This window comes from Pleurodeles waltl, chromosome 5, assembly GCF_031143425.1.
Source record: "Pleurodeles waltl isolate 20211129_DDA chromosome 5, aPleWal1.hap1.20221129, whole genome shotgun sequence".
NCBI lineage: Eukaryota > Metazoa > Chordata > Amphibia > Caudata > Salamandridae > Pleurodeles > Pleurodeles waltl.
Window position 1 is genome coordinate 1697443256 of NC_090444.1, and position 24828 is coordinate 1697468083.

Below are 24828 nucleotides of genomic sequence, written 5' to 3' on the forward strand. Positions count from 1 at the left end.
TTTTTTATATGGTCACCCTCAAGTTTTTGGACTGATGCTGCTGTTGTTTTGATTTTGAGAGTGCATGGAGGTCTGCTAACCAGACCTCTGTGCCAGTGCCTCGACCCCCAAAATGTGCATATTAAATTGACTATACCCAGTTGGCATAGGCCAACTTGCTTCTAAGTCCCTAGTGTGTGGTAGGTACCCAGGGCATTTAAGTTAGATGGTCACATCTAAAGCAGGGTGTAAAGTTGAGTGAATGTTATGCATGTAGTCACTGCATATTGTATGAAGTGCATTTTATGTTTGACAATGTGGTGCAGTATAAATCAATAAAATGGAAAAATAATGCCACAACAGGTGACTTACAAACATTCCCAGTCCCCACACCCACATCCGAGAAAAAGGTTGCTGGTGATTTCCCAGAAGGTATGGGAACCCCCCCCAAAAGAAAAACAGAATGGAGTAGAAAATGGTGTCAACCTTGGAGGGGTGACAATGCCTCCGTGGGCGGGGCCTGATATAGAGTTGTGTAACTGATGCATGGTATACATAAGAGGAGTCCGGAACTGGACCATCATTCAATAAAACGGTGCTGACTTTGCAAACGGGAAGTGTCCGTGCGGTATGGGCCTCTCTCTCCCCTTCCCATGAAACAATAAGAAAGCATCACATATTTATCGCTGATGCAGCGCGTTTTAGAATCTCAGTGTGAGGAGAACAAATCCTAGGTAGAGGTGCCGCCCAGAGAGCTCTCCAGCTCGATGCGGGTCCCCAGTCGGAGACCGTCTGTTTTATGTTTTGCAAAATTCGAACACATCCCCTGGTTTATCAAAAAAGCGCAGCTTTCCCTGCACGTCGACTTGAAGTCTGGCAGGATATAGCATGCCATATTTGAGCTCGATTTTTTTCAGTGGGCGGCCTTGGCATCTTGGTACATACGCCTGGCGTCCTGCACCGCCACGGTATAATCGGGGTACACAAAGTGTGGAGCTTTCCTCCAAATGTTAATATTGCAGCTTCAGAAAATTGCAGGGTCGACTTTTCAAAACTGTAATCATTTCTATTACAAAAAAGTACTTACCTGATTGTATTGATTTTAATGCCTAAAATTATATAAAGATACCTGTTATTTTTTATAAATTGGTTTGGATCTCTCTACTGAGTCATGTGCATCATTTATTCCACTTATGCGCTTCTCACTAAAGCGTTGGTTCGGGATTCTTCGACCAAGTGCCCTTTCCGCGTCTCACCAGCTCTATAAAAAATGCGTTTCTGGTGTTGAATGCCTGCCCTTCAGATTCTGCCCGCATTGTCACATGGTCATGCAAAATGTCCGCACACTGATCAACACCTCGTGTGCAATCTGCCTTTCACCCGACCACAAAGAGAGTGAGTGTGATGCTTGCAAGTTGTTCCGATCAAATATGACCATTCGCGACCACAGCGCTTTTTGGCTTGAAATGTTGCAGAAGGCTTTGGACGACACTTTTACCTCTTCAGCGAGGAACATGCACAGGAGGAGCCAGCTGCAGATGAAGAGGCCTTCTCCTTCGAAGATCGCTCTGACATTGAGGTGAATTTTCCCCTCCTCACTTGTCTCACAAGGTTGTCCTAGTCTGGATGGATAGCATGACAGCCATGTATTACCTACAAAAACTGAAGGGGGGGGGGGACACGGTCTTCACACATATCACACCTGTCCCAGACCATATGGACGCGGGCTCTTCAACATAACATTCACCTATTGGCGCAGTACCTTCCGGGGACTTTGCAGACCTGCTCAGCATGATGGAGCATCAAGTCTAGGAATGGGAACTCCACCTACAAGTCCTCCTGCCATATTTTCAAAAGTGGTTGTTCCCACAGATCGACCTTTTCGCCACAGGAGAAAGGGCCAAATACCCAAACTTCTCCTCCAGGTACCCACGCCCACTATCCAAGGGCAACACACTATGGATGAGTTTGTCAGGGTTATTTCCCTACGCTTTTCCACCTTTCCTACTTCTTCCCTTTTTTACAGTGATCCTGGTAGCTCCCACATGGGCGTGTCAACCTTGGTTCGCAACACTCCTAGACCTTGCTGTAGTTCCACACAAGAAGGTCTCCAACAGTCCAGACCTTCTCACTCAAAATCAAGGACAAAGCAGACACCCAGACCTGAAAACTCTCAACCTAGCGATTTGGCTCCTGAGGTCATTGTTTGGCTACCTTAACTTACTACCAGAATGTATGGATATTCTCAGGTAAGCATGCTGACCCACCACTAGAGCCTGTTATGCATCAAAATTGAAGTGTTTTGTTTGCTATTGTCAATCTAAACAAATTGATCCTATGAAAACCATGGTACAAGACATTGTCTGCTACCTGCTTCATTCACAAATGGCAAATTTAGCGTACACTTTCATATAGTAACACCACGCTGCAATGACTGCCTACCTCTAAAATATACAGCATCTCTCACGTTTCAAGATTCCAGTAATCAAAGCCTTCATGGAAGGACTCGAACTAGTTATTCCACTAGACTCATGGGTCTCCCATTTGAGTCTTTACACTCATGACCCCTTCAATTTCTTTAATGGAAAATGTCTTAGTTGCATTGCCTTACTTAGGTGTGTTGGTGAGCTCCAGGTTTTAAACTTAGAAGAACCCTTCTTCCAAATACATAGAGACAAAGTGGTTCTTTGCACCAATCCTAAATTCCTACCTAGGGTAGTCTCACAAGTTCACCAAATCAATCCATTGAGCTACCAGTTTTTTTTTTCCTCAACCAGATTCAGTTGCTGAAAGAGCTCTTCATACCATAGATATCAAAAGAGCTCTCATGTTCTACATAGATAAAACTAAAACCTTGAGAAAAAACTTTCTTGCGTCATAAAGGCAACAATATATCCCAATCAGGCCTAGTCAGATGGATAGTCAGATACATTGAAACATGCTACCTTAAGGCCAAAAGATCTTTACCTTTTTCTCCCAGAGCACACACTACTTGAAAAAATGAGCTCCTACAGCCTTTTTTGGAAACATCCCCATAGCTGACATTTGTAAGGCAACTACATGGTCCACACCACACACCTTCACCAAACACTAACGTGTGGATGTTCTAGCATGCCAACTAGCCTTTATAGGACAGGCAGTTCTACTTACCCTTTTTCAAACCACTACAACACCCATAGGCTAGCCACCACTTCTAAGGAGGGACTGCTTTACAGACCATGCAGCGCATCTACATCCACACATACCACCGAACCGAATATGTTACCCTATAAGCATCTGTTTGCGGCATGTAGTGCTGTAGAATCACATGTGCCCTCCCTCCTCCTGTACGCCTGTGGCCGTTACAGTTTTTGTTATACATTTACATTTAACATGCTCATCACATTATCTACACATTTTGCACTCCTCTCTCACCCGCCTGCTGGAAAGCAATCTAACAGTGGAGTCGATGCCCATGTGCAGTATCACCTAGAGGAAGGGTCACTCGATCTCGTGACTCAAAAGACTTCTTTGAAGAAAAGCAACTTGCCCAACTCCGGACCCGATACTAGATGACAGGAATATGCAGAACATGTGAATGTTCAGCACTTCGTGCCACGAAACGAAGCTTACAGGGTAAGTAACCTATTCTTTCAAGCTAGGAATCTTTCACTGGGTATCAAGTCTTATTTGTTGATAAAACTCAAGGGTCCTATCAAACCCATAACAACAAAACATGTTTGCTGACATTTACTGGATGAGAATCGCTATTATATGCAAGGCACTCTATGTAGGTGAAATATCCTTAGAGAACCTGCCCACTTATTTGAGCAAGCAAAAATATCAACAAGATTATTTATCTACTAACCAGTAGCATCTTCTGTTCCTTGCCAATTCCATATTGATTCTCTATCTGGGTAAAGAGTCCACATCTAGAAACAAAATGTACACCACACACAGAGATATCAAACCAGGATCCTGATTATTTAAAGTCCTTTCCAAATAACCGTAAGCCTTAGCCTTGATGATGGTTTCTAAGGTGTAGATTGTCTTTTGTTTGTGGCCAGGTGGGATATTTTGTTTTTGGGTGATGCATGGCAAGATCAAGTGGAGATTTGGAGTTATGGCATGTCATTTCTAGATTGCAAGTAATCATGTTGCTTAGATTCAGTTCCTGAGTATACCAGGGTGCAGAGGAGCATGAGTGTTTACTTGGGTCTCAAACATATTGTTCAGTGTGTAGAGAAGCGTGTCGTGAGGAGAGTGTGGTCATAGGAGGGATTGAGGTCAGGGTCTGGCTGAGAGTTTTCAATGGTGTATTCTTAAATGAGCAAGTGATTGTTGCAGATGTCTTCACTTGTTCATTTTTGGGGGGGTGTAACAGTGGCACTATGAGTAGAAATTGTTGTTATTGGACTAGTCTACATTGAATTGGCTTTGGGAGGTGAGGCAAGTCAGGGCAAAGCTACTATCCTTGTTGCTTTTGAAATGCATTGGTATTGTGATAGGAAATGCCAGTTTGTCTAATCCAATTATGTTGGGAAATTTGTCAGGCCGTTGGTGCTGTGGACCCTTGAGAGATTAAAATAGCCACCCACACCCCTCTTAATCTACATGAGCCACTCACCACCCCAAATAGCTCGTCTTTGTGTAAACATTGTTAAGACAGAGGCGGAAACTGATCTGTCAGAAACATTAGGTTGTGTAAGCAGATTTGTAGCGCACACTATTACCCTGGAGGGTATTCTGGCGCTTAGCAGGTGTGAGCCTTGCCAAGCCCCTACGGCTTATTGGGACAGAAATCCAATATCAGAGGAAACTGGAAAAAGGAACAGGATGGACTGGGATCAACTGGTTGTTCAAAAACAAGCTGTTCATCCTTAGAATTCCTGTCTTCATCAGTTTCTTATGCTACGCCCTATGCTTACAGCTCTTGTCCCCGTAAACCAATGACCCTTTTTAATAAGAGTCAAAGCACTTCCATTTCCTTTGGATTGTTTTAGTTTAGATAGAGAGATTTTCAACAAGTTACCCTATGTGTGTAGTTTGGCTGTAGTCGTCTCAGCTGAACAGAAAGTAGAATTGGGTTAATGGATCCGAATTTTTAGAATCAGGTTTAGTGCTGACACATTTTGTAATATATAATTACCTAGGTTTCCTTTTGTATTGCGAGACTTAAACTTGCCAGAAGGCATCTACTTGGCCCAGAAAACAGCAAGGTGCATGGTACCTAAACATAGTTTGTTCTACTGATTACCAGTATGCCATTTCTAAAAATCCTGCTTCTTTGTGTTTTAGTATTGTGTTTAGCATGTAGTTTAGGAATTCCTCATTAGGGAAGGAAAGCACTCTTTAGCCAGCATTCTGCATATTGCTTATGTGCTGTATCTACCCTACATGGGTCTACTTCTGTCGTTGTTATGGGTTGGCTTTGTTTTACTTGATATTTGCTAAAAAAAACAATTTCCGTTTTACATATGAACCCGTACATTGCCTTGCATTACTCATCACTAATTATGTGTGTAGCAGGACGGCGTCGACCTGGACCAGTTGCCGTGGTACCAAAGTATAAAAGAGTTTAACAGTGCCAAAAAGGAGGCAGAACCAAAAGATGATGATGGTGCTGATCATTCTGATGATGACATTATACCGAAGATCATTGAGAAAACTGTAATTCCTAAAGTTTCAGGTTTGTAGGATGTGTTCCTTTTCTGACAAGCTGAAGCAAAGTGTTCCCAACTGTGCAGTTTCCACTGCATTTGACCATGTTCAGAGCTTTTATCTTGTTACCTTTCATAAGCTATTTGAGCTGACTGTATTCTATTTATTGGGTCCTGCACTACAACACTGCACTTTGTGCACCTAAATACTTGGTTGTTAACTAATTTAACCTCAACCTAAAATCAATAATTTCATGCTGCTGTCTCATTGATGCAAGACCTGCATCTGCCATGTAAACATCTGGATATCTATCCAAAAATCACTAAAACAAGACATGCTCCTGATTTGAGACCTTGTTCAACAACTTGCCAATGGTTTCCTACCTTATTTTCATAGGTTGCAACTGTATACGGGCAAACTAAGGACCTGATTTAGATATTGGTGAAGGGTTACTCTGTCTCAGCGGTGAACGATATCCTGTGTGCAGAAATCTAAATCCCACAGAAATAATGGGATTTCGATTAGGCAGATAGGGATATTCATCACAGTTGTGATGAAGTAACACATCCACCAATGTCTAAATCAGACCCTAACTTTTTACCAGAGTCTGATTACAAGAATCTCCCACTGCCCAGGCCTTCTACTTTGAACACTTCCCCTCAAGTGCTAAGTTTATTTACTACTCTCCAGGTCCAAGAAGCAGCTCTTTTGGAAACAGCCTTGCATCCCTCTCATACCCTAGTGATGGGGAATTTCAGTACATTGGCAGGCATACCCAGAAACACCAAGCATTGGTGATATCTGATAACATATCCAGGCACCATTCAAATGGATAGCTGTATCTTGGGTCTCCATTTTACAACCAGTACCAAATTTTCCTCGCTGACGTCCATAAACCTTGAACTGGTCATAATTCTGGCATATCGTTCATTGCCTGTTCCAGTCGCCAGGCACAGAAACCCTTTGTTCCATTATATGGTTCTTGCTTGCCTTGCCGTTATGCTAATCAAAGTGGAGAAAGGGCAAAAGCTTCCAAGGGTACTACTTCTCTAGACACGCAAATGTCAAAAATGTACCCTGAGGGAAAAGAAGGAACCATTCTGCCTATGTTAATCTACAATGTAGTTTTAGTGTCAGACTCTGTCTTTCAAGGTGTTGGGGATTATCTTTTTCTGTAACTTCCCACTTTGCAACTAATCAGGCCATGGATAAGGTTTTGGGTCCCACAGAAGACACTCAAAGACTTGAGAGGGCATATCTGTCATAAAGAAAATCACTCTTAAGCACCTTAGCATGCACAACTTGTAATACAGCTCTGGACCTGCAAAGAACTCTTCAGAACTAGAAACCCCTCCAATCCTAAAATGTCTCAAAGTAAGGCATGGATGTGGCACTGTTATGATGTACCTTGTGGTGTCCAACCCTTCTTAGGTTGATGAGTGTTTGGTTTTAGTGCTTGTTTAATGAGAGCTTGACCCCTTAAATAGCTCAATGGTCTTTCAGAGACATGGATTGCTTAAAGAAAGATGCAGGGCAATGAGCAGTCCTGGAAATTTGTAATGTTAGCTGTACTTCTTTGGTATACAGTATCACTTAACTTCTGATATTGTCATTTGTGTTACTCCATCTCGCTTTACAGCAACAAAAGCAAATTGATGCTAAATTAAACAGTATTATGACAACATCCAAATCTACCCTATCACAAACGAATAGACTCAAAGTCTAACTTAATGAATAAGCATTGATTTTGTATTGTGGGTTGCAGGTTTACATTGCACTTAAATAATTCAAGTAATGATGGTTCCATCCCCATCTAACAGATGGGAAATTTCCAGCTGCATCCAGTCCATCAGCAATGTTCTTCACCCTTTAAATTCTTTTGTGTACGGTTGAACGCACCTCAACTGTATTGTGTGTAACCAAACAGTTTGCTCTGCTATGCACCCCAAGAGATCAGATTGTGCAGCTTCGAATTCTTGAGAACACTTTCAGTAAGCTGATTAAGTCTTGAAGGGCATTTCATGCACAGTATTTCTGAACAGTAGCCTTTTCCTGGTGAACATTCTTAATGGCTTTTTCATTCCTGGCCCATAGCTAAGGAGCATTTTTTCATGCGTCATTTGGAGTAGTATTTCTTATATCATTTCACTTCCCACAGAACTGTGAAGTGCATGACTTATCCTAGAATTCTGCTTTTGAAGATGGTTGTTATTAGTCTTACACATCTGTTCTCTGTGGCGAGAGCCCTATTGTTACACAATATTACCACAACTTAGCCTAGTGCCACAATGTACCTACACAGATGGAGCTCTACACTGCTAATTGTTAATACTACATTGGTCATTGTGCTTCCTTTGTCCGGTTTACTCTTTCTTGTGCTTCTTCTTTTCCCTGTCACATTTCAGAGTTGCCATGTCTCACTGTTCTTCCATTTTTAGTTAATTCTCGGTTGTCTCAGGCACTTGGCTAAACTCCATGCTTGGCTCAACCACATGAATATTTAGCCAGGACCAGTTGACTATCATTTTAAGTTAAGTTTCCATTTTTATGAATGTGCAAAAGCTGGACTATAAGCAATCATTGGTTCCGTATATCACAGAAATGTTGTTTACATTTGCATTGTGCCAACAACCATTTCTGGGGCATCATGGCGCATCTCTAACTGGGTGTCCTTTGTGGCACAGCTGCAGAGACCATCAGTCAGTTATATGTGATGCTTGTTGATATTTTGATGTGTGAAAGTAGCAGAGTATAAGCTCAGTGTTTGGTTTACAAATGGTTGTGTAGTTTAATTTGAAGGTAAAGTGCTTTTGCTTTCGAACCTGTGAGATCATTGTAGAGCTTTGTGTTTGAATCGGTGTACTGAGGAATCCCTTTTTGGATTGTTGGCTATCCTTTGCTCAGGTGATATAGAATGTGCTAAAGATATCATTGCAGTCCCAGTAGGTTATCGTGATTATGGTGTTGTGCACATGAGTAGATGGTGTTTATGTAGATTTATGTGTGTGTGTTTATGATGTATGTTAATGTGGTATGTGATGGGGTTGCCAACTATGACATTGGTGCAAAATTGTGCACATTAGGATGTAGAGGTTCTGTCTAATGTTTGCTGACTGATGATGGCCATTTAAAACGGTGTCTAGAACGATGGTCCATAACATGTTGTGTTGAGTTCTGTTTAAGGGTTTGATGACAACCAGAATATGAGAATCAGACATATGTTGGGTATGTAGTATTAACTGTTTTTGTAGTGCATTGATTGTGAGGATGTAGTGTCTGTTTGGCAATGGTGATGGTGGCATCTTAGAACTGACTATTATTTTTAAGCAAGAGATTGCATATATGTGAGTGTGATGTTCAATAAAGCTTCTTGGAAAGGGCAGCGGGGGAGACTGTTCTTTAGCAGAGAGCATTGTATGCAAAACAAGTTCTCACATACCAGATGTGTCAGATTACACATGCTGCTCTGTTTGTAGGCATAGCCTTAACTCAACTGCACTAAACCGCTGGTTCTCTGCCATCTTTACTTAGCAGTTAATATGAAATGACTTGATGTGCAGGGTCTAGATCCCTCATTCTTTCCACCAGCGTCAGAATAATTTTCCAGAACATGTGTGGTAACTTGGCTTTCATTTTCATTTGTGTTTCAGATTTTGTTGAGCATGTGTGGGATCCATTGTCATCATCCCAGACAGATCGTCTTGTGAAACACTGCAAATCCATTTTGGTGGACTGTGAACCTAATACAGCAAAGCTGGTAAAGTTATTTAAGTAACGGTTATGTTGCAAATTTATGTGGTATGCGTTTGTTTAGGAAGAATGGCGTCCTTATCAATGAAATCTTTTTGGCAATTGCAGGTAACATACTGTTAACATTAATGCATTTTTTTGGGGGGGGCAGCCTAGCAAGATGCCCAACACGCACATCTTTAGAGAGCTACGGCTCCCCGACTGCAATATCCTGAATCATCCTGACGCTAGTAGCAAATTTGACAATTCTCTGCAGTGGAGAGCCCTTGCTGGGAGTTCGGTGTGCCTTTTAACGCCTGAAGAGTGTGTGCCGGTGAGCACTGCAGAGGATGACTAACTACAGCAGCCTTCCACACCATGCATGCGGTTCTGGGACAGTGAAGACCGGAGTGGTGCAGCGCAGCCGGGGAGCGCCCTTAACCATCCTGATGACCTCAGGGCTGTAGATCAGCAATCGGGAGCTTCAAGGTACAAGGAGGTGCAGTAAATTGTGGCCCCGTGCTGTAACGGTGGCATACTATGAGGATTGGATTGGAGCGGGCGTGGGAGGAACTGCATTGCTGCTAGAAGGGGAGTTTGGCCACGGGGCTCCGGCTGCCCGTATACTTCCTGCGGTGCTCCGTGAGGACGATCAGCTAAGGACGTATCGAGCAGTCTTGTTCGGCTGACTGGCTGTGCTCTGCAGGCTGCCATCGGGGAACGACTGCTGAAGGGGAAGAGACTCTGAATGAATGCTGCACGGAGAAAGGAACCATGGCCCTGTAACATGACCTAAGGTGGGCTCAGTGACCGGACTGGATTGAGGCCCACCCAGGCTGGGAGCGGTGAGCACGAGTGCAGACAGTATGACATTGGCACCCAAAAGTGAACTGACTTGCTAGAGGTAATCCAGCTGGTGCTCATAGCGGTGTCCCACACTGAGGGCTGAGAGATGCACCCCGGCATAGCAGAGAAGACAGTAGCTCCTTTGATTGTAAAGTACCATATCTTTGGGCCTCCCATGTCCGTCTTCGACTCCTGGGGCAGCATGAGGAAGCTCAATTGCCTGTGGCTCTCATTGGGGCAAAAGCAACAATTGCAGAGACGCGGGGAGCAAAGGTGGGCAGCTGAATTTTGTGCATGGAAATCTATATTGAGGGAAGGGAGGCCCAGTTACAATAGGGCCCAAGGGAAAGTGACGGAGGGCCCGTGGTGGGCGATTGATGTGCATTGCTGCAGCGTGATCGGGTGCAGTGGGAGAGAACGTGGAGAGCTCTCCACAGTGACATGCCATATAACCACTAGGGATGAACACTACCAATATTGCCGGCAGTACCTACAGAGCGTCTACAGTGACCCTGATCCTTACTAGTACTGGTCAGGAGCTGATGTGGGACAAAAAAGACTAGCCTAGTGGCGCAGCCATTTCTTTGGTGAATATGGGGCAACTTTCTAGAGCCCTACTATGGGAAAAGACAGACAACAAAAGGATGTCCAGGGGAACACTGTGATTCAGTATGCTACTCGGTACCAGACTGCCCATCTGATTACCAGGCAAAGTCAGGATGTGATGGACTTCTCTCCGGAATGCCAAGAGAAGCCCTCTCGGGCAACTCTCTGGGAGGCCATTTACAGCCCAAGGGTGGCACTGGAGGGACAGATAGCAGGTGTGATGGTGGAAGTGAATCTGCTCTGTGCAGACTGATGTAAAATGGCTGATAAAGTGGGCGCCGTGGAAACAAACATTGCGACCCTTCAGATAGAGGATCAACCTCAAGAAGCAGGTTTCACATATGAGCAAGGTCACCGCAACGCTTGAAGAAAGAGCTGAAGATGCTGAAGGAAGGTCTTGTAGGAACAACTTGCTTCTCCTAGGATTCCCAGAACGTGCAGAGGAGCAATGGACCAAGCGGTTTCTGAAAAGTTGGAGTCCGGAGACGCTGAAACCAGTTATTCTGTCACCCAGAGGAGGCATTGGTGTCAATGCACAGGGCGTTGGCACCGATGTCTCCTCCAGGTACCCCGCCTAGGACACCCTTAGCCCAGGTGATGAACTATAAAAGAGATGTGATACTGAGGACGGCCAGAGAGACACTGACGCCACAGTTTGAGGACTGCAATATCTCCATGTACCCTGACTACACAGATAATGTGCAAGAACGCCGCAAGCCATTCCTAGAACTAAAACAGCACCTCAGGGTCATGGGTCTCCGATACATGCTCCTATACCTAGCAAAAATGAAAGTCTTAGATAAAGGAAAATCCCACTTCTTTGAGCACCGGATGAAGTGAAGGACAGACGGGAAGAGCTTGCTTTGGTCTCCATTGACATTGTCTAGGCATTTGTTACAGTGGATTGGCAAAACCTAATGGCGGTACTTGAAGCAATGGGGTTTGGACAGCAGTTTAGAGCCTGGGTGCAGTTGCTCTACGTGGACTCCATGGCCAGGGTCAGACTGGGACGATTATGCGCTGCCCCTCTGAAGGTGAGTAAGGGCACACAGCAGGTATTAAGTCCACAACTTCATTGTGGGAGTGTGCGGTGCGGGTGGTACTGGGGCCGGCCACCTTTGCATGATAGTTCAATTTCTGGGACCTTCCGGTGTTCCGCACCCTCACTGCCTCAGTAGGGGTTGGTGCATGGTAGGCAAGTGTGGGGGTGGATGAGAGGCATTGGGTGACCTCTACCCCAGTGAGGTGTTCATCTTGTTTGAGGCAGTTCAAGAGACTTCTGAAGTGGGGCAGGGACAATTCCTTGTCCACGCTAGTACAGTAGACATAATATGTGATATGTGGCCCACATATCGTGACGTTCCACCTTCCTCCTCATTGTTCAGGGCACAGCTGGGGGGAGGGTGTGCAGACACCTAGTTTCCCAGCTGTACAAGGCCATGATTGCTGACAAACCTAGGACCCCATTTATTGCCAGGGCAGCATGGTAAGAGGATCTGGAAACATAATTTGGGGAGGCACAGTGGAAAAGAGTCTGCACGTTGGTTTGTCGGGATCATGCAATGTCCAGTTTAAACTAGTGCATTTCAGTTACATTCACTGCGGCTATGTTACTCTGGTACTCCTACATAGAATACACCCTACCAGAGCAGATGGATGTCATTGATGATAAAGCCATACTGCAACCTTCCTACATATAGCTTGGCACAGTCCATCGGTTCATACTTTATGGGGCACTATGGTACAACAATTGGAGTGCATGGAGGGCGGTGACAGTAGAGCTAGATCCAGTGACCTGTCTATACAGAGAGGTTAAAATCATTAGGGCAGGAAAATGGATGTATTTAGTTCTCAGCAGTTTTATATTATTTGGATTGCCAGCTGTAAAACCTATAACTCTGCTAAAATGCCACAGTTGTAGAATCATTAAACCCAAGTCATCTACCAGTGCTAAAAGGTCTTATAAAATGTGGTAAACATCTAGGAAGGAATTAATGTCTACCTAGCCCAGCGAGTGTGAGTGTAGCATTTGAACCTGGGGATAGAGTATTTGGAGGAATGTCCTAATGAGTGTGCTTATTGCCATGATAGAATGTTTGACAAAGGGACAGAAATAAAGTACGTTTGGTAGTTATAATTAACTTAGTTGTGGAGGCAATGCAGCAACTGAAGGACTTCAAGTAAACTGTCGAAGTCCAATAGTAAGGCACTAAATCAGTGACCTAGGAGGACGTGGCTGAGGGAATTTCCCACTCTTGAAACTACTGATAAACTCTTCTCCTACTCACCTAAATATTAACTGCTTTCATTCTGTAGTCCCAACTGAGGCTGTTTATCTGGTGCTACCTTGCTCCTTTCATTCCACAAATAACAGGATTAATCAATTACACCTTAATCTTCTAAATTGTAGGAATTGACAAGAATGTGAAAAGTGCATATAAAGTGGATAATGCCCCCAAGGATTGCTTGAGTGATAAATCATGCAAAACTAATAACTATCTGGTTTGGAATTACTGATCTGATCTGGTAATTTCTAATTTCTGAATATGTTCTAAGGGTGCACCTTGTAATACCCAGTAGCCCAACTTCCCCCACCTTTCCCAGAGGTCCCATTGCTCACAATATTATCTCTGGAAGGGTGGATGGGGGAGAAGCAAACTAGCCTGATAAAGGGACTTTCAAAGTGAGGCCATTAGTGTTCCTTTCAGTGTGAAGCACCATTCCTTGGTAGCCACATCAAGAAACTCCTGTATGATTGCCAAAACTTCTCTGGAGCTTTTCAAAACATTTTGGGCGTGATTTAGGTTTCGGCGGATGAGTTACTCTGCCACACGAGTGACTGATAACCTGTCCGCTGAAATGTAATTCCATTATTTCCTATGGGATTTATATTTTAGCAGATTAATTATTTGTCCCTGTTGTGACCGAGTAACCCACCTGCTAAAATCTAAATCAGACCCTATGTTTGATTGCATATGTGGCTTGTAGGTGCTCATGCTCTGCATACTTCTGCTATCCAGAGTTGGTCCCAGAAGGTTGCAAGTTGTTTGTCTTCGTAAAGCCTTTTGAGTCATGAGGTGTAGTGACTCCTCTTTTTGCATGTAATGTGCATGTGCATCATCTCCATTGTTCGAGCGTTTTCTTCCGCTGTTCGGTCCAGCTGGGTCAAGACTGTCATTTCGGACTCTTTCCGTTCGGGTCACATCCCCCACTGTTGATATTGTTTTCGAACACACACCTTAATTCCTTGCTTTTTAATCCCGGGGAAAAAGATTACTCGTTGGTTTGATGCGCTCTGACAGAGTCCCTCTGGGCCACTTTCTTGGGGCAGCCATCTTCTCGATTCATATAGTAATGGAGGTTGAAAACCCACTTAGTTGTAAAGGTTCCAATTTGTGATGCGGTTATGGTATGAAATTGAGTCAAAATGATGTATCCAGGTATATTTATTAATACACTTTTGGGCCTTGGAGATTGAAGGCACTTGTTGTTGTCCTTTATAATTAGTCTTGTAAATTAGTGACTGGACAGCCGACACGTGTTTCGCCCCCTAGTGGTGAGTACACCTGGGGCTTTTTCAAGGCTATAAATAATACATTATAATAAGGATAAGGTTCGAGAAGAACATAAGATAGTTGTTAGTAATGTGAATTTTACAGTGTAGTGAGAGTAAAAACTAGACCAGAATGCATCACTTGGTCTTAGGAAGAATATCAGTTGGAACTCGGACAGATATCTGTTCTCCTAGTTGTTAACTGATTTAAATAGTGAGTTCTATCATTCTAGGGTGAAAGACGGTTAGTCTTTTACTGGGCTAGTTGTTGAAGTTTCATGCACGTATGTGAAGGGTACCTCTTACCCTGGGTGGTGCTGGCAAACAATAATTGATAGTATTATGTAATCGGTGTGAGTGCACTGATGTGAGATTAGAGTATAATCAAGTTAAAGCGTGTAGAACAAAAAGGTATTCCTTCCTAGTGGTAATCATCAACAAGAATCCATGGTTAGAATCAAATAAAGGTAATCTGAATAAAAATGACATGTTTTTAGCCAAATATGCTTCAGAACTTGACAACTGATATCACAGTGTAACAGTTGGGCTATAGTGGTGTAGAATTGATAAGTCATACAAAATTTCAAGAAGAAACGGGTGCTGCTAAGCTGTTATATCCAAAATGTTCAGAAAACAATGGTCAAATTATACGAGAGAATCAGTCTAGGCTTATAATTGTTCAGAATTTGCCAAATAACTTTCTTCTGTGGTTTATGCAAGAGATTAAGGAGAAAGTTCAATCATTTCAAAACACATGTCTATTCAGAAGCTTTAGAGAACCATTATTGGTATAGCCTTAACGTTGAGACTTGGAGCCAGGGATAAACCGGGGGTAACTAGAGGGCAAGGGGACCATGCTTTTAGCTCTGTACATGAAAGCATGGGGGCATAAGAATTAACTGTATACAGTGCCTATTAAAGCCTACTTGAGCAAAGAGCACTTAGTTATAATGGTATTGGTGAGTAATAAGAATAACATAAAGTTCCTCTCGATTCAACCTACTCGATAATTAACTCCTTATGAAACAGACTCCCTTAGGTTTCCACCCTAAGTGCCACTCAAAGTTACAGCGGACTGACCAACACCAGGTCTGCAACCTGTTTCCAGACCGCACAGCGGAGCACTGCCAGGCTTGGCAGTCTTTCAAATCGAAGAAAACTCTACGGAACAGAAGAGCGCTGTTGAAAGATGCAGCAGCATGAGATTGTGGAGTCTCCGGACATCTTCGGAGAACACGTTGTCGAGTCGGAGGAGGAGTAAGAACTACGCAAGGCCTCTGCGGCTGAGGAGGAGGCCTTTTTGGCCAAGGACTCAGTCAGATGTAGACATAGTCCTTGAGATGAAGTAGCTCCCTCCGGCGCAATGTACAGAGAGTACGGACACCTGTCCTGCCCAAGTAACCACTACCTCCCACCGGGGCAAAGGCTACTGGCTCACCACTGCCGTCAGGCCATGGTCGGCACGGAACTACTCATTCAAATGCCCTGCTGTTCAGCTCAGCTCTGAAATCAAAGCCTAAACATACTAATTTGGCGCTGAGATGACCAGCTCCCCACATCAACACTGAGAACTTTGGGCTCCCACTCTGCACTAAACACTTCGGTGCCGAAAAGACCAGTGCAGCCAGCTTCGGCGCTGATGATTTGGCCTCGAAACATAAGATCACTTCAGTGCAGAAAAAAACTAAAATTTCTCTGCCTTCGGAGCCGAGCACCTCCATGGAGCCCATCCTCCATAAAGTGAAGATGCACCTCGATTCTAAATGGACTCAGGTTCTTATACAGCCATAGGGGGGCCGTGTATTGGTTAAAGCTGTCATCTCTACCACATCATAAAGACAGGTTTTGTTTGCAGAGGCTATTGATTGGTGCGTCCTGCCAAACAAAAGAGGATAAAGACTCTGTTGCTGCACACACTCCTCTACCTAGCTCTCCTCTACAACCCTCACCTCCTCATTTACAGGGTGACCCACTGGACATTATCCCTCAGGGGTCCCCCCACTCTTATGGGTGATCAGGGAACAGGGGACGACACTCTCCCTTTCTTCCAATGCACAGACCCTTGGTTAACCTATGATGTTGTTGATCTGCACACTGACCTCAACCCTGAGGTCTACCCGGCCAGACCATCTCCCCAAGATTATACTTCCTCCTTTCTGGAGCTTATCAATCAGGCTGCCACATATCATCAGGTACTGTTACATAAGGACACCATTGAGGATGATTTCCTGTTTGAAACCCCCTCCACCTCTCACAGGGCAACACAGTACCTCCCAGTGCTGAAGGGAATGTTGGAGCCAGCCAGGACATGTGTCATTACACTATGAGTGGAGAAAAACATATCAGTCTTCTCCCTCGAATCCCCCTGATTCACTGGTGGTCTTAAACTCTTGAAAGAGAGCAAACTCTCAAGCCTCCAATGATGCTCCACCTCCTGACAAGGAGAACAAATTCATAGATGCCTCAGGAAAAGGGTTGCAACCCAAGCCGCCAGCCACTGGTGTATAGTAAACACCAAAGGGCTGTTACCAGATAGGACCCTGTCCAGTGGGACGGAATGGAGGAACACCTCCAATACCTACTAGAGGAGCAAAGGAAGAGAGGCATGGAGATAGTTAGCGAGGGATAACTTGCGTCTAACAATTCTATCAGGTGTGCATTGGGTTCTGCTGACACAACTGTCTGAGGAATTAATACAACCATCATTTTGCAATGGCATGAGTGGCTACACATATCCAATTTTAAGCCTGAGGTGCAGCAGCCCATAGTAAATGTCCAAGTTGACAAAGAGCACCTCTTCAGCCCACAGGTCGACCGGGCACTTGAAAAAATGAAGTACACCAAGGTGGCTAAATCAATGGGTGCCTTACAAACCCTTAATGCACATGGGTTCTTTTGCCGGCCATTTTTCAAACCGTGCTCCAAGACCATGTCCACAATGTAGGAAAATAGGATCTTTCCGACATAGGTACCCCCACTTTTTGACTGCTGGCAGTGTGTTCTGACTGTAGTACACTGAGATCCTGTTAACCAGGACCCTAGTGTCAGTGTTCTCTCCCTTAAATTTAGTTGGCAGATAACCTTTACACCCCACAAATGGCATACTGGTGTACCCCTGTAATTCCCTAATATGTGGTACTTAGGTACCACGTATTATGCCACCTATGGGAGCTCATGCAAACTGTGACTACGGGCCTGCCATTGCACCCCAGATATAAGGTGAGCCTTATATCATGGTGACTGCACTCTGACCCTGTAAGTCACCCCTAAGGTAGTTCCTTCAGCCCAGTGTCAGGGAGCATAGTTATAACTGTGAGAGTTCCCCTGCATGAGCAGAGGTGCCCCTGAAACCCAACTCCATTTTCTGGGCTTTGTAAGTGTGGGGAAGCCATCTTAAGGTATGTAGTGGAAACTGGTCCTCATGAAATGTCCAACTACACAATGACTTCACCAAACCTAGTCATGTTCGCTATCAAACATGTTGGAATCATGCAACTACACTGATTTCAGTGTTAGTTGCATGATACCTTGAACTGTGGGGGCTCCTTAGAAGATTCCCTCCATGTCTGCCTGTGCAGCCTTGGAGGGTCTGTGTACATGCCAGTGCTGACCCCGACCCCAGAAACTGCCCTCCTACTGCTGAGGTTAACTCGGGCAGGGGAAGGCAGAACAAAGAATTTCCTGTAGAGGAGAGGTGTTACCAACCTCTCCTTTAGAAGTAGGTGTGTCTGGACTAGGGTGAGGCTGCTCCAGAGCACCACTTTGCATAAACTAATTTACTCCAGTGCAGGAACCCCCGGCTTCTGCTCTGGTGCGAAACCACACAAAAGGACAGGGTAGTGACCACCCCCCGTCCAGCTCTTCTCCTAGGGAAGTGCCCAGAGCTCTGCCAGTTGGCCACCTAATTCTTCCATCTTGGAAACCAGATGAGCAGAGGCCCTTGGGAGCATCTGGCTGGTCGGTCCAGCTGAGTAACATCCATGACCCCGGCGATTCGCCCCTCCCTCCCACCCCCATCCGCCACCCCTGACAGGTGAGTCACTGCAGAAGCTGTCCAAACCCCCCTGCCTGTGTTAATTAAGGGCTTCTCTGAAGGTGGGACCCTAGATTCATCTACAAGAGTGGTCTGCAAGATTCTTCTAGAAGATTCGTCTGCACGACTCTTTTGCAGGACACTTCTGTGACATGGACACTGGAACCCCTGCTGGGCTTTGCCAGGATCCAAGGTGTGGGTGGTCTGGACTCTGTCTCTTCTTTTCTTAGGTCCTCTTCGTCCGGAATCCACACCTGGTTCCACCAACTTGGTTCACAACACCAGCTGGACAAATGAGGTCCCCATTGACTTCAGCGGGAGGTTCCGACGCGACTTCACCGCTGTGCCTCTGGGCTTCCTGATGAAGGTACTACACTTCTCTGGGTATCCACGGGTGGGGGCACTCTTGAACCTCGGGTTCCCTCTAGGTCCTTCGGGAAGGGTGCTGGAACACAAAAATTCTAACCACGACTTCACCTGACCCAAGGTAACATCTCTGCACATGGACGCCAGAGGGATCCTGACTACTTACCTTTGGTGTTCTAGTGCTTCCCCAGTCCTGAAGGTCCTTGGGTGGTAGTCTTGGTTGGGTAGTGACTTTCTTATCCCATGCAGAAAATGTGTATCTACAGCCACACATGCCATCAAACGGAAAATGTTACTTACCTAGTAAGCATCTGCTCGTGGCATGTAGTGCTGTAGATTCACATGCGCCTGTCCTCCTTCCTGGACACCTGTGGCTTTTGCAGTCTCTTTACCATGGTACTTATATACATTCGCATGGGCTTTACACTCAGACTACACTCCGTTCTCACCAGTGTGCGGGAAAACAATCTAACAGTGTAGTCGATGCCCATGTGCATTACCAGCAAAGGAGTCACTTCACGACTAAAAATACTTTTTAGAAAAGAAAAAAAACAACTTGCAACCTTCTGATCCCAACACTAGATGGCAGAAGTATGCAGAGCATGTGAATTTACAGCACTACATGCCACAAACAGATGAGTACTTAGAAAGTAACATTTTCTTTTTTTCACAGACTTAAGAAACGTTGATACATCCAATCTTGTGAATGTAAATTGTATTAACATATTTCTTGGGTATGATTTTATATAGGAATTGCTGACCTTGGTGGTTAAAAGGATCAACAGGACAATCAGTGATGATGTTTACATCCCTCTGTATTCAAAAAGGTAATGACTGCACTATAATTTTATTTATTTTGAGAGAATTCTGAAGGACAGGCTAGGCCATCTCTGTAAGAACATACACATGCAAACAACGTAGGTTAATGAACAGATCTTCACTACACTAAACATCGTCCAAGAGTCTTTGAAACAGTCAAGAAGCCTCAATATGTACGGACTAAATATAATAAGCTCAACACTAGATATTATACTTGGACATATTTATTTCTACCCACTAAACTTACACTTTGACAATCTTCTGTTATCTTTGTTACTTTACTACAGGGGTTTGTTAGTGGTGTTGAAATTGGTGAGAGAAGACAGCAGTATTCCTTTCTGAGGAGTCTGTGAAGAAGTGTTTAAGGGAGGAGATTCATTCTTTGAGCTGATACTAGGATAGAAAATAGGGCCTTTGTATCCTGGGTGGTAGAGGCACAAGAACAGTAGGCTATTGCTATAGTTTGACTCTGTCAACGTTTTAGCGGTGTGAGAGAGCCTCTCTGCTGCTCCTTTGTTTATGGTGATGCCAGACAAACACATTAAGTGCTTGTATTCTCTTGGCATGAAGGTGATAGGTAGATCTATAAAAGCTGCCAGTACCACTGCTTAAAGAGTTGGGACAAATCTGTGGGACCCTCTTTAAGGGTCTGAAGATTATCTTCATCCTGAAAGAAGGAACAGTTATAGTTCTCTCTGACTGGATGATGTGTTGATTCAGCTGATAAGCGTGGCAGCAAATTTGCAACCAGGTGACCTACTATTATTCATTCATATAGGCAATAAGGTACTAATAATATCTAGAAGTCGAGTTTGGGAGTTCGACTTCAGTTTTAGTCTGTTCTTAAAAAGAAAATCAGACTATCTCCCATTCTAGTTCTAGTTGGCATGCTTCATTCATTATTGGGTCACTCCTCACCTGGTATGACTTATTTGTAGTGAATTTACTGGGAGCTGTTTTGAGAGCTGGTGGGTGGCCTAATTCTCTTGCATCTGGTGTACTTTTGCCTGTAGGTGTGACAAGTAACCTGAGGGCTTTCACACTGTTGCATGAAGGGGATAAAATCTATTTAAATATTCCTCTTGTACAAAATTACAACCAGGGAACAGGGCAAAGAGGGGTTTTAATGAACCTGCCTCATCTCATAAATGGGTCTGCCTGTTTCTGTGCCAGCAGTTTTGCCTGTGAGTCGGGGAGTGTAGAACGCTGGCTCTGGAAATACTACATCAAAATGAGATATAGTGTGCACAGAGTCAAGGGATTCCCCAGAGGCTTGACAGAGGCTAACATAGATAATACTAATGCTCTATTTGTGATTGTGTGGTTGAGCAGTTAGGTTTGTCAGATGGTAGTGTTAAGCATTTGTTGTACACACACAAGCAATAGAAGAAATACACACAATGACTTAACTGCAGACCAACAGGATTTTATATAGAAAAATATGTTTTGTTAATTTATTTCCAGAACCACGAGATTCAGTTTGCAGGTAAGTAAAATGAAAGGTACTTTGCATATATATGATCAGGACTTTGAATAGAATCGACAATGTATACAGTTTTCTTTTAAACGTGGACAATTTTCAACAGTTCCTGGGGGGGGAAAGGTAGTTCAGTTTTGCAGGTAAGTATACAACTTACAGCTCTTATCTCCAGGGTGTAGGCAGTCCGTCGTTGGGGGTTCAAGTTAACCCCAGACACCCACCACCAGCAACACGGGCCGGTCGGGGCAGAGGTCAAAGAGGAACCAAATTAACTTGGCTCCTATGGAGACAGGGGGTACTTGTAATCCGGTCAGCTAGCAGGTAAGTACCCACGACTTGGAGGGCAGACCAGGGGGGTTCATGAGAGCACTGGAGGGGCCCCAAGCATGCACCCTCAGCGGCACTGGGGCGGGTGCAGGGTGCAAACAGGGTGTCGGGTTTTCAATCTTAACTCTGAGGGGACCGTGGGGGTCACTCTGAGGGTGCAGACTTCTCAGGTAAACCACCGACTGGACAGGGAGAAGAGCCGTCTGCTGGTTAATGCTGTGCTGGGGGTCAATTTCTCCAAGGCCTATGGGCTGCGGGGCAGTGTGTCCTCTGGGAGTGGGATATCTTCATACGGAGCTCGCGGTCATGGGGATCCTAGGGATTCCTTCTTCAGGCTTCGTCGTGGAGGTTTGGAGGGGTCAACCCAGGGTGGGTTCTTGCTCCCAATCGCTTGGGGACCCTTTCTTGCTGGGTAGACCACCTGGACACGGGCCGTGGGCGTCGGGTGCACAGGGGTCAAGACTCACGCATCTGGAGTGTGGTGGGAGTCCTAAGTTGTACGTTTCTTCAGACAGAGCCGCTGTCCTCTGGAGTTTTTGGTCCTTTTGGGTGCAGGGCAGTCCTCTGAAGTTGGCAGAGGTCGCTGGGCCTGCTGGACGTGTCGCTAGTCTTTTTGCAGGTTCTTTGAAGCAGGAGACAGGCCGGTAGGGCTGGGGCCAAAGCAATTGTTGTCTTCCTTCTTCTCGGTTTGGGTTTCAGATTAGCAGGCTTCTTCTGCTTGTAGGTCACCAGGAATCTGGTGAGCTGGGTTCAGGGAGGCCCTTAAATCCTAGATTTAGGGGCGTGTTAGGGGTCAGAGGGCAGTAGCCAGTGGCTACTGTCCCTGAGAGTGACTACATCCTCCTTGTGCCCCCTCCCTTTGGGGGAGGGGAGCATATTCCTATCACTATTGGTCACTGTCCTCCAAACCAAGATGGTGGATTCTGCAGGGGGGTGGGAGGGGGGGGGTCACCTCAGCTCTGGACACCTTAGGGGTTGTCCTGGCTGTTAGGGGTTAGAGGGCAGTGGCCAATGGCTACTGTCCCTGAGGGTGGCTGCACCCTCTTTGTGCCCACTCCATTTGGGGAGGGGTGGGGGGGCACATTCCTATCCCTTTGGTCCCTGTCCTCCAAACCAAGATGGAGGATTCTGCAGGGAGGGGGTCACCTCAGCTCTGGACACCTTAGGGGTGGTCCTGGCTTGGGTGGTCACTCCTCAGTTTTCCCTAATTTTCCTGCCGGACTTGCCGCCAAAAGTACGGCTTTATACGGGGGGCGGGCATCTCCACTAGCTGGGGTGCCCTGGGGCACTGTGATCCGAGGCTTGAGCCTTTAAGGCTTACCGCCAGGTGTTAGTTCCTGTAGGGGGAGGTGTGAAGCACCTCTACCCAGGAGAGGCTTTGTTTTTGGCCACAGAGTGCACAAAGGTACTCACGCCATCTGGCCAGAAACTCGTCTGAAAGTGGCAGGTTGGCTCAGACCGGTCAGTCCTACACTAGCAGATGGGCAGATGTGTGCATTTTTCAATAAATTCCACACTGGCATCAGTGTGGGTTTATTGTGCTGAGAAGTTTGATACCAAACTTCCCAGTATTCAGTGAAGCCATTATGGTGCGGTGGAGTTCGTAATGACAAACTCCCAGACCATATAACTCAAAATGGCTACATGGCACTTACAATGTCTAAGAATAGAATTAGACACTTTAGGGGCATATTGCTCATGCAGCTATGCCCTCACCTGTGGTATAGTGCACCCTGCCTTACAGCTGTAAGGTCTGCTAGAGGGGTGACTTGCAGTGGTTTCTGGGCATGGCACCCTGAGAGGGGTGTCATGTCGACTGTCTTTTTCTCCCCACCAGCACACACAAGGTGCAAGGCAGTATGCATGTGCTGAGTGAGGAGTCCCCTGCGTGGCATAATACATGCTGCAGTCCCCTTAGAAACCTCCCCTGGCCACGGGCCCTTGGTACCATGGGTACCTTTTACAAAGGACTTTAGTGTGTGGCAGGGCTGTGCCAATTGTGGAAACAAAGGTACAGTTTTATGGAAAGAACACTCGTGTGGGGGCCTGGTTAGCAGGGTCCCAGCTCACTTTTAATCAAAGTTGGCATCAACACTAGGCAACAAGTGAACGGGGTGGTAACCATGCCAACAGTGGCATTTTCCTACTTGGAGCATTCATCCGGAATCTCTTAGCTTTCTTTTACTGGTGTCATTACACTTTTGCAAGGCCATTAATTGCTTTCTTACATAGCCTAAGGGCTCACCACACAGCATTAATCCTCAGAATCTGTACATGTGGATGTCTAATAGGCTTCTGCCACCACCTCATATTGAAAAACTATAAACAGATTGTATTCTTCTCTCAAATGGCAACCTAGGGGAGGAGAGGAGGGCTAATGGCCTGAGCTGCCACTTTTGGAGCTGGGTTTGAATCCTGGCCTCGGATCAACATCCTGTGATTCTTGGCAAATCACTTAATTTTTGTGTGCCTATATAAATAACATAAATCTGTCCTTGTGTAATGTTATCTGGTGCTCATGTAAAGCGTTCCAGTGCACTTGGTCTGGGGTTGTGCTATATAAAAGTGGAAGAAACAAAACCTAGACCTAACATACATACATACATACATACTGAGCTCAACAACATGCAGCACGTTTCTCATGTTTCATCACTTCCTGCACAAAATTACCTGCCTTTTATATTGATACCCACCTCAATTTCAGATAAAACATTGGTTTGCTCTTGCTGTTTAAGCTATTCTAGCAGACATATCAAACTAAAGTCAATGCCCTGGTACTTCGCAGTTCTAACAATTACATTTGACCGTCCAACTAGCAAAATATTGTGCCACCATTTAATTAATGAAGGACTAAACAGAATGGTATACCACCCACACCCTGGTTGATCTACAAAGGCTCCCATTAGTTGTGGTATGTTATTCAGTCTGTGTGATTTACAGCACCATGAAGGTCAAAAACTGCCCTGACCACGCTACCAGAATTCAAGCCTGTCACACTATAATCTCACAGACAAAACAAGAAAAGACTCAAAGAAGGCATTCAAGCTTGCCTGCCAGCCTCTGGAACTACCCCACTGCTACTGCTTCCATATCATGTGAAATTGAGGTTGAACTAATAAGAGGTGGAGTCAAGGTTGAGCTATTAACAGTGCTCTTCATCTTTTGGGTGTCCAACTATGTTGAGTGAAGCAATCCATTTAAAGAATGCTTGTCATCTGATAGAAACTTCTAGCGGCAGATTCCTTACCTTAGAATATCCCCCGGCATGAACCTGGATCTGGAAAATCTTGCTAGGTGGCATTGAGCGGCTCCACGTCAACATCATTGGCAATGTCTGCACTGGATGTGACTTGTGCAGTTCCTATATAGGTGCCATCCAAGTGCACTGACATCAGTTACTTTCTTTCCATACCAACAGCGTGGATGCAGAAGAGCTACCCTGCTAAATTT

The 24828-nt window shown here is 45.1% G+C and overlaps 1 protein-coding gene across 3 annotated transcripts in view; it reads left to right on the forward strand.

The window, feature by feature from the left end:
* Positions 1-24828, forward strand: part of GCFC2 (GC-rich sequence DNA-binding factor 2) — a 236024-nt gene that overhangs the window by 181914 nt on the left and 29282 nt on the right. For 2 of the 3 annotated variants that reach the window (XM_069236040.1, XM_069236043.1), the window contains exons 12-14: positions 5485-5647; positions 9270-9376; positions 19503-19579. In XM_069236040.1, the coding sequence (XP_069092141.1) occupies positions 5485-5647; positions 9270-9376; positions 19503-19579 (347 nt within the window). The remainder of the gene's footprint in view (positions 1-5484; positions 5648-9269; positions 9377-19502; positions 19580-24828) is intronic. The other variant, XM_069236041.1, reaches the window with a different exon arrangement.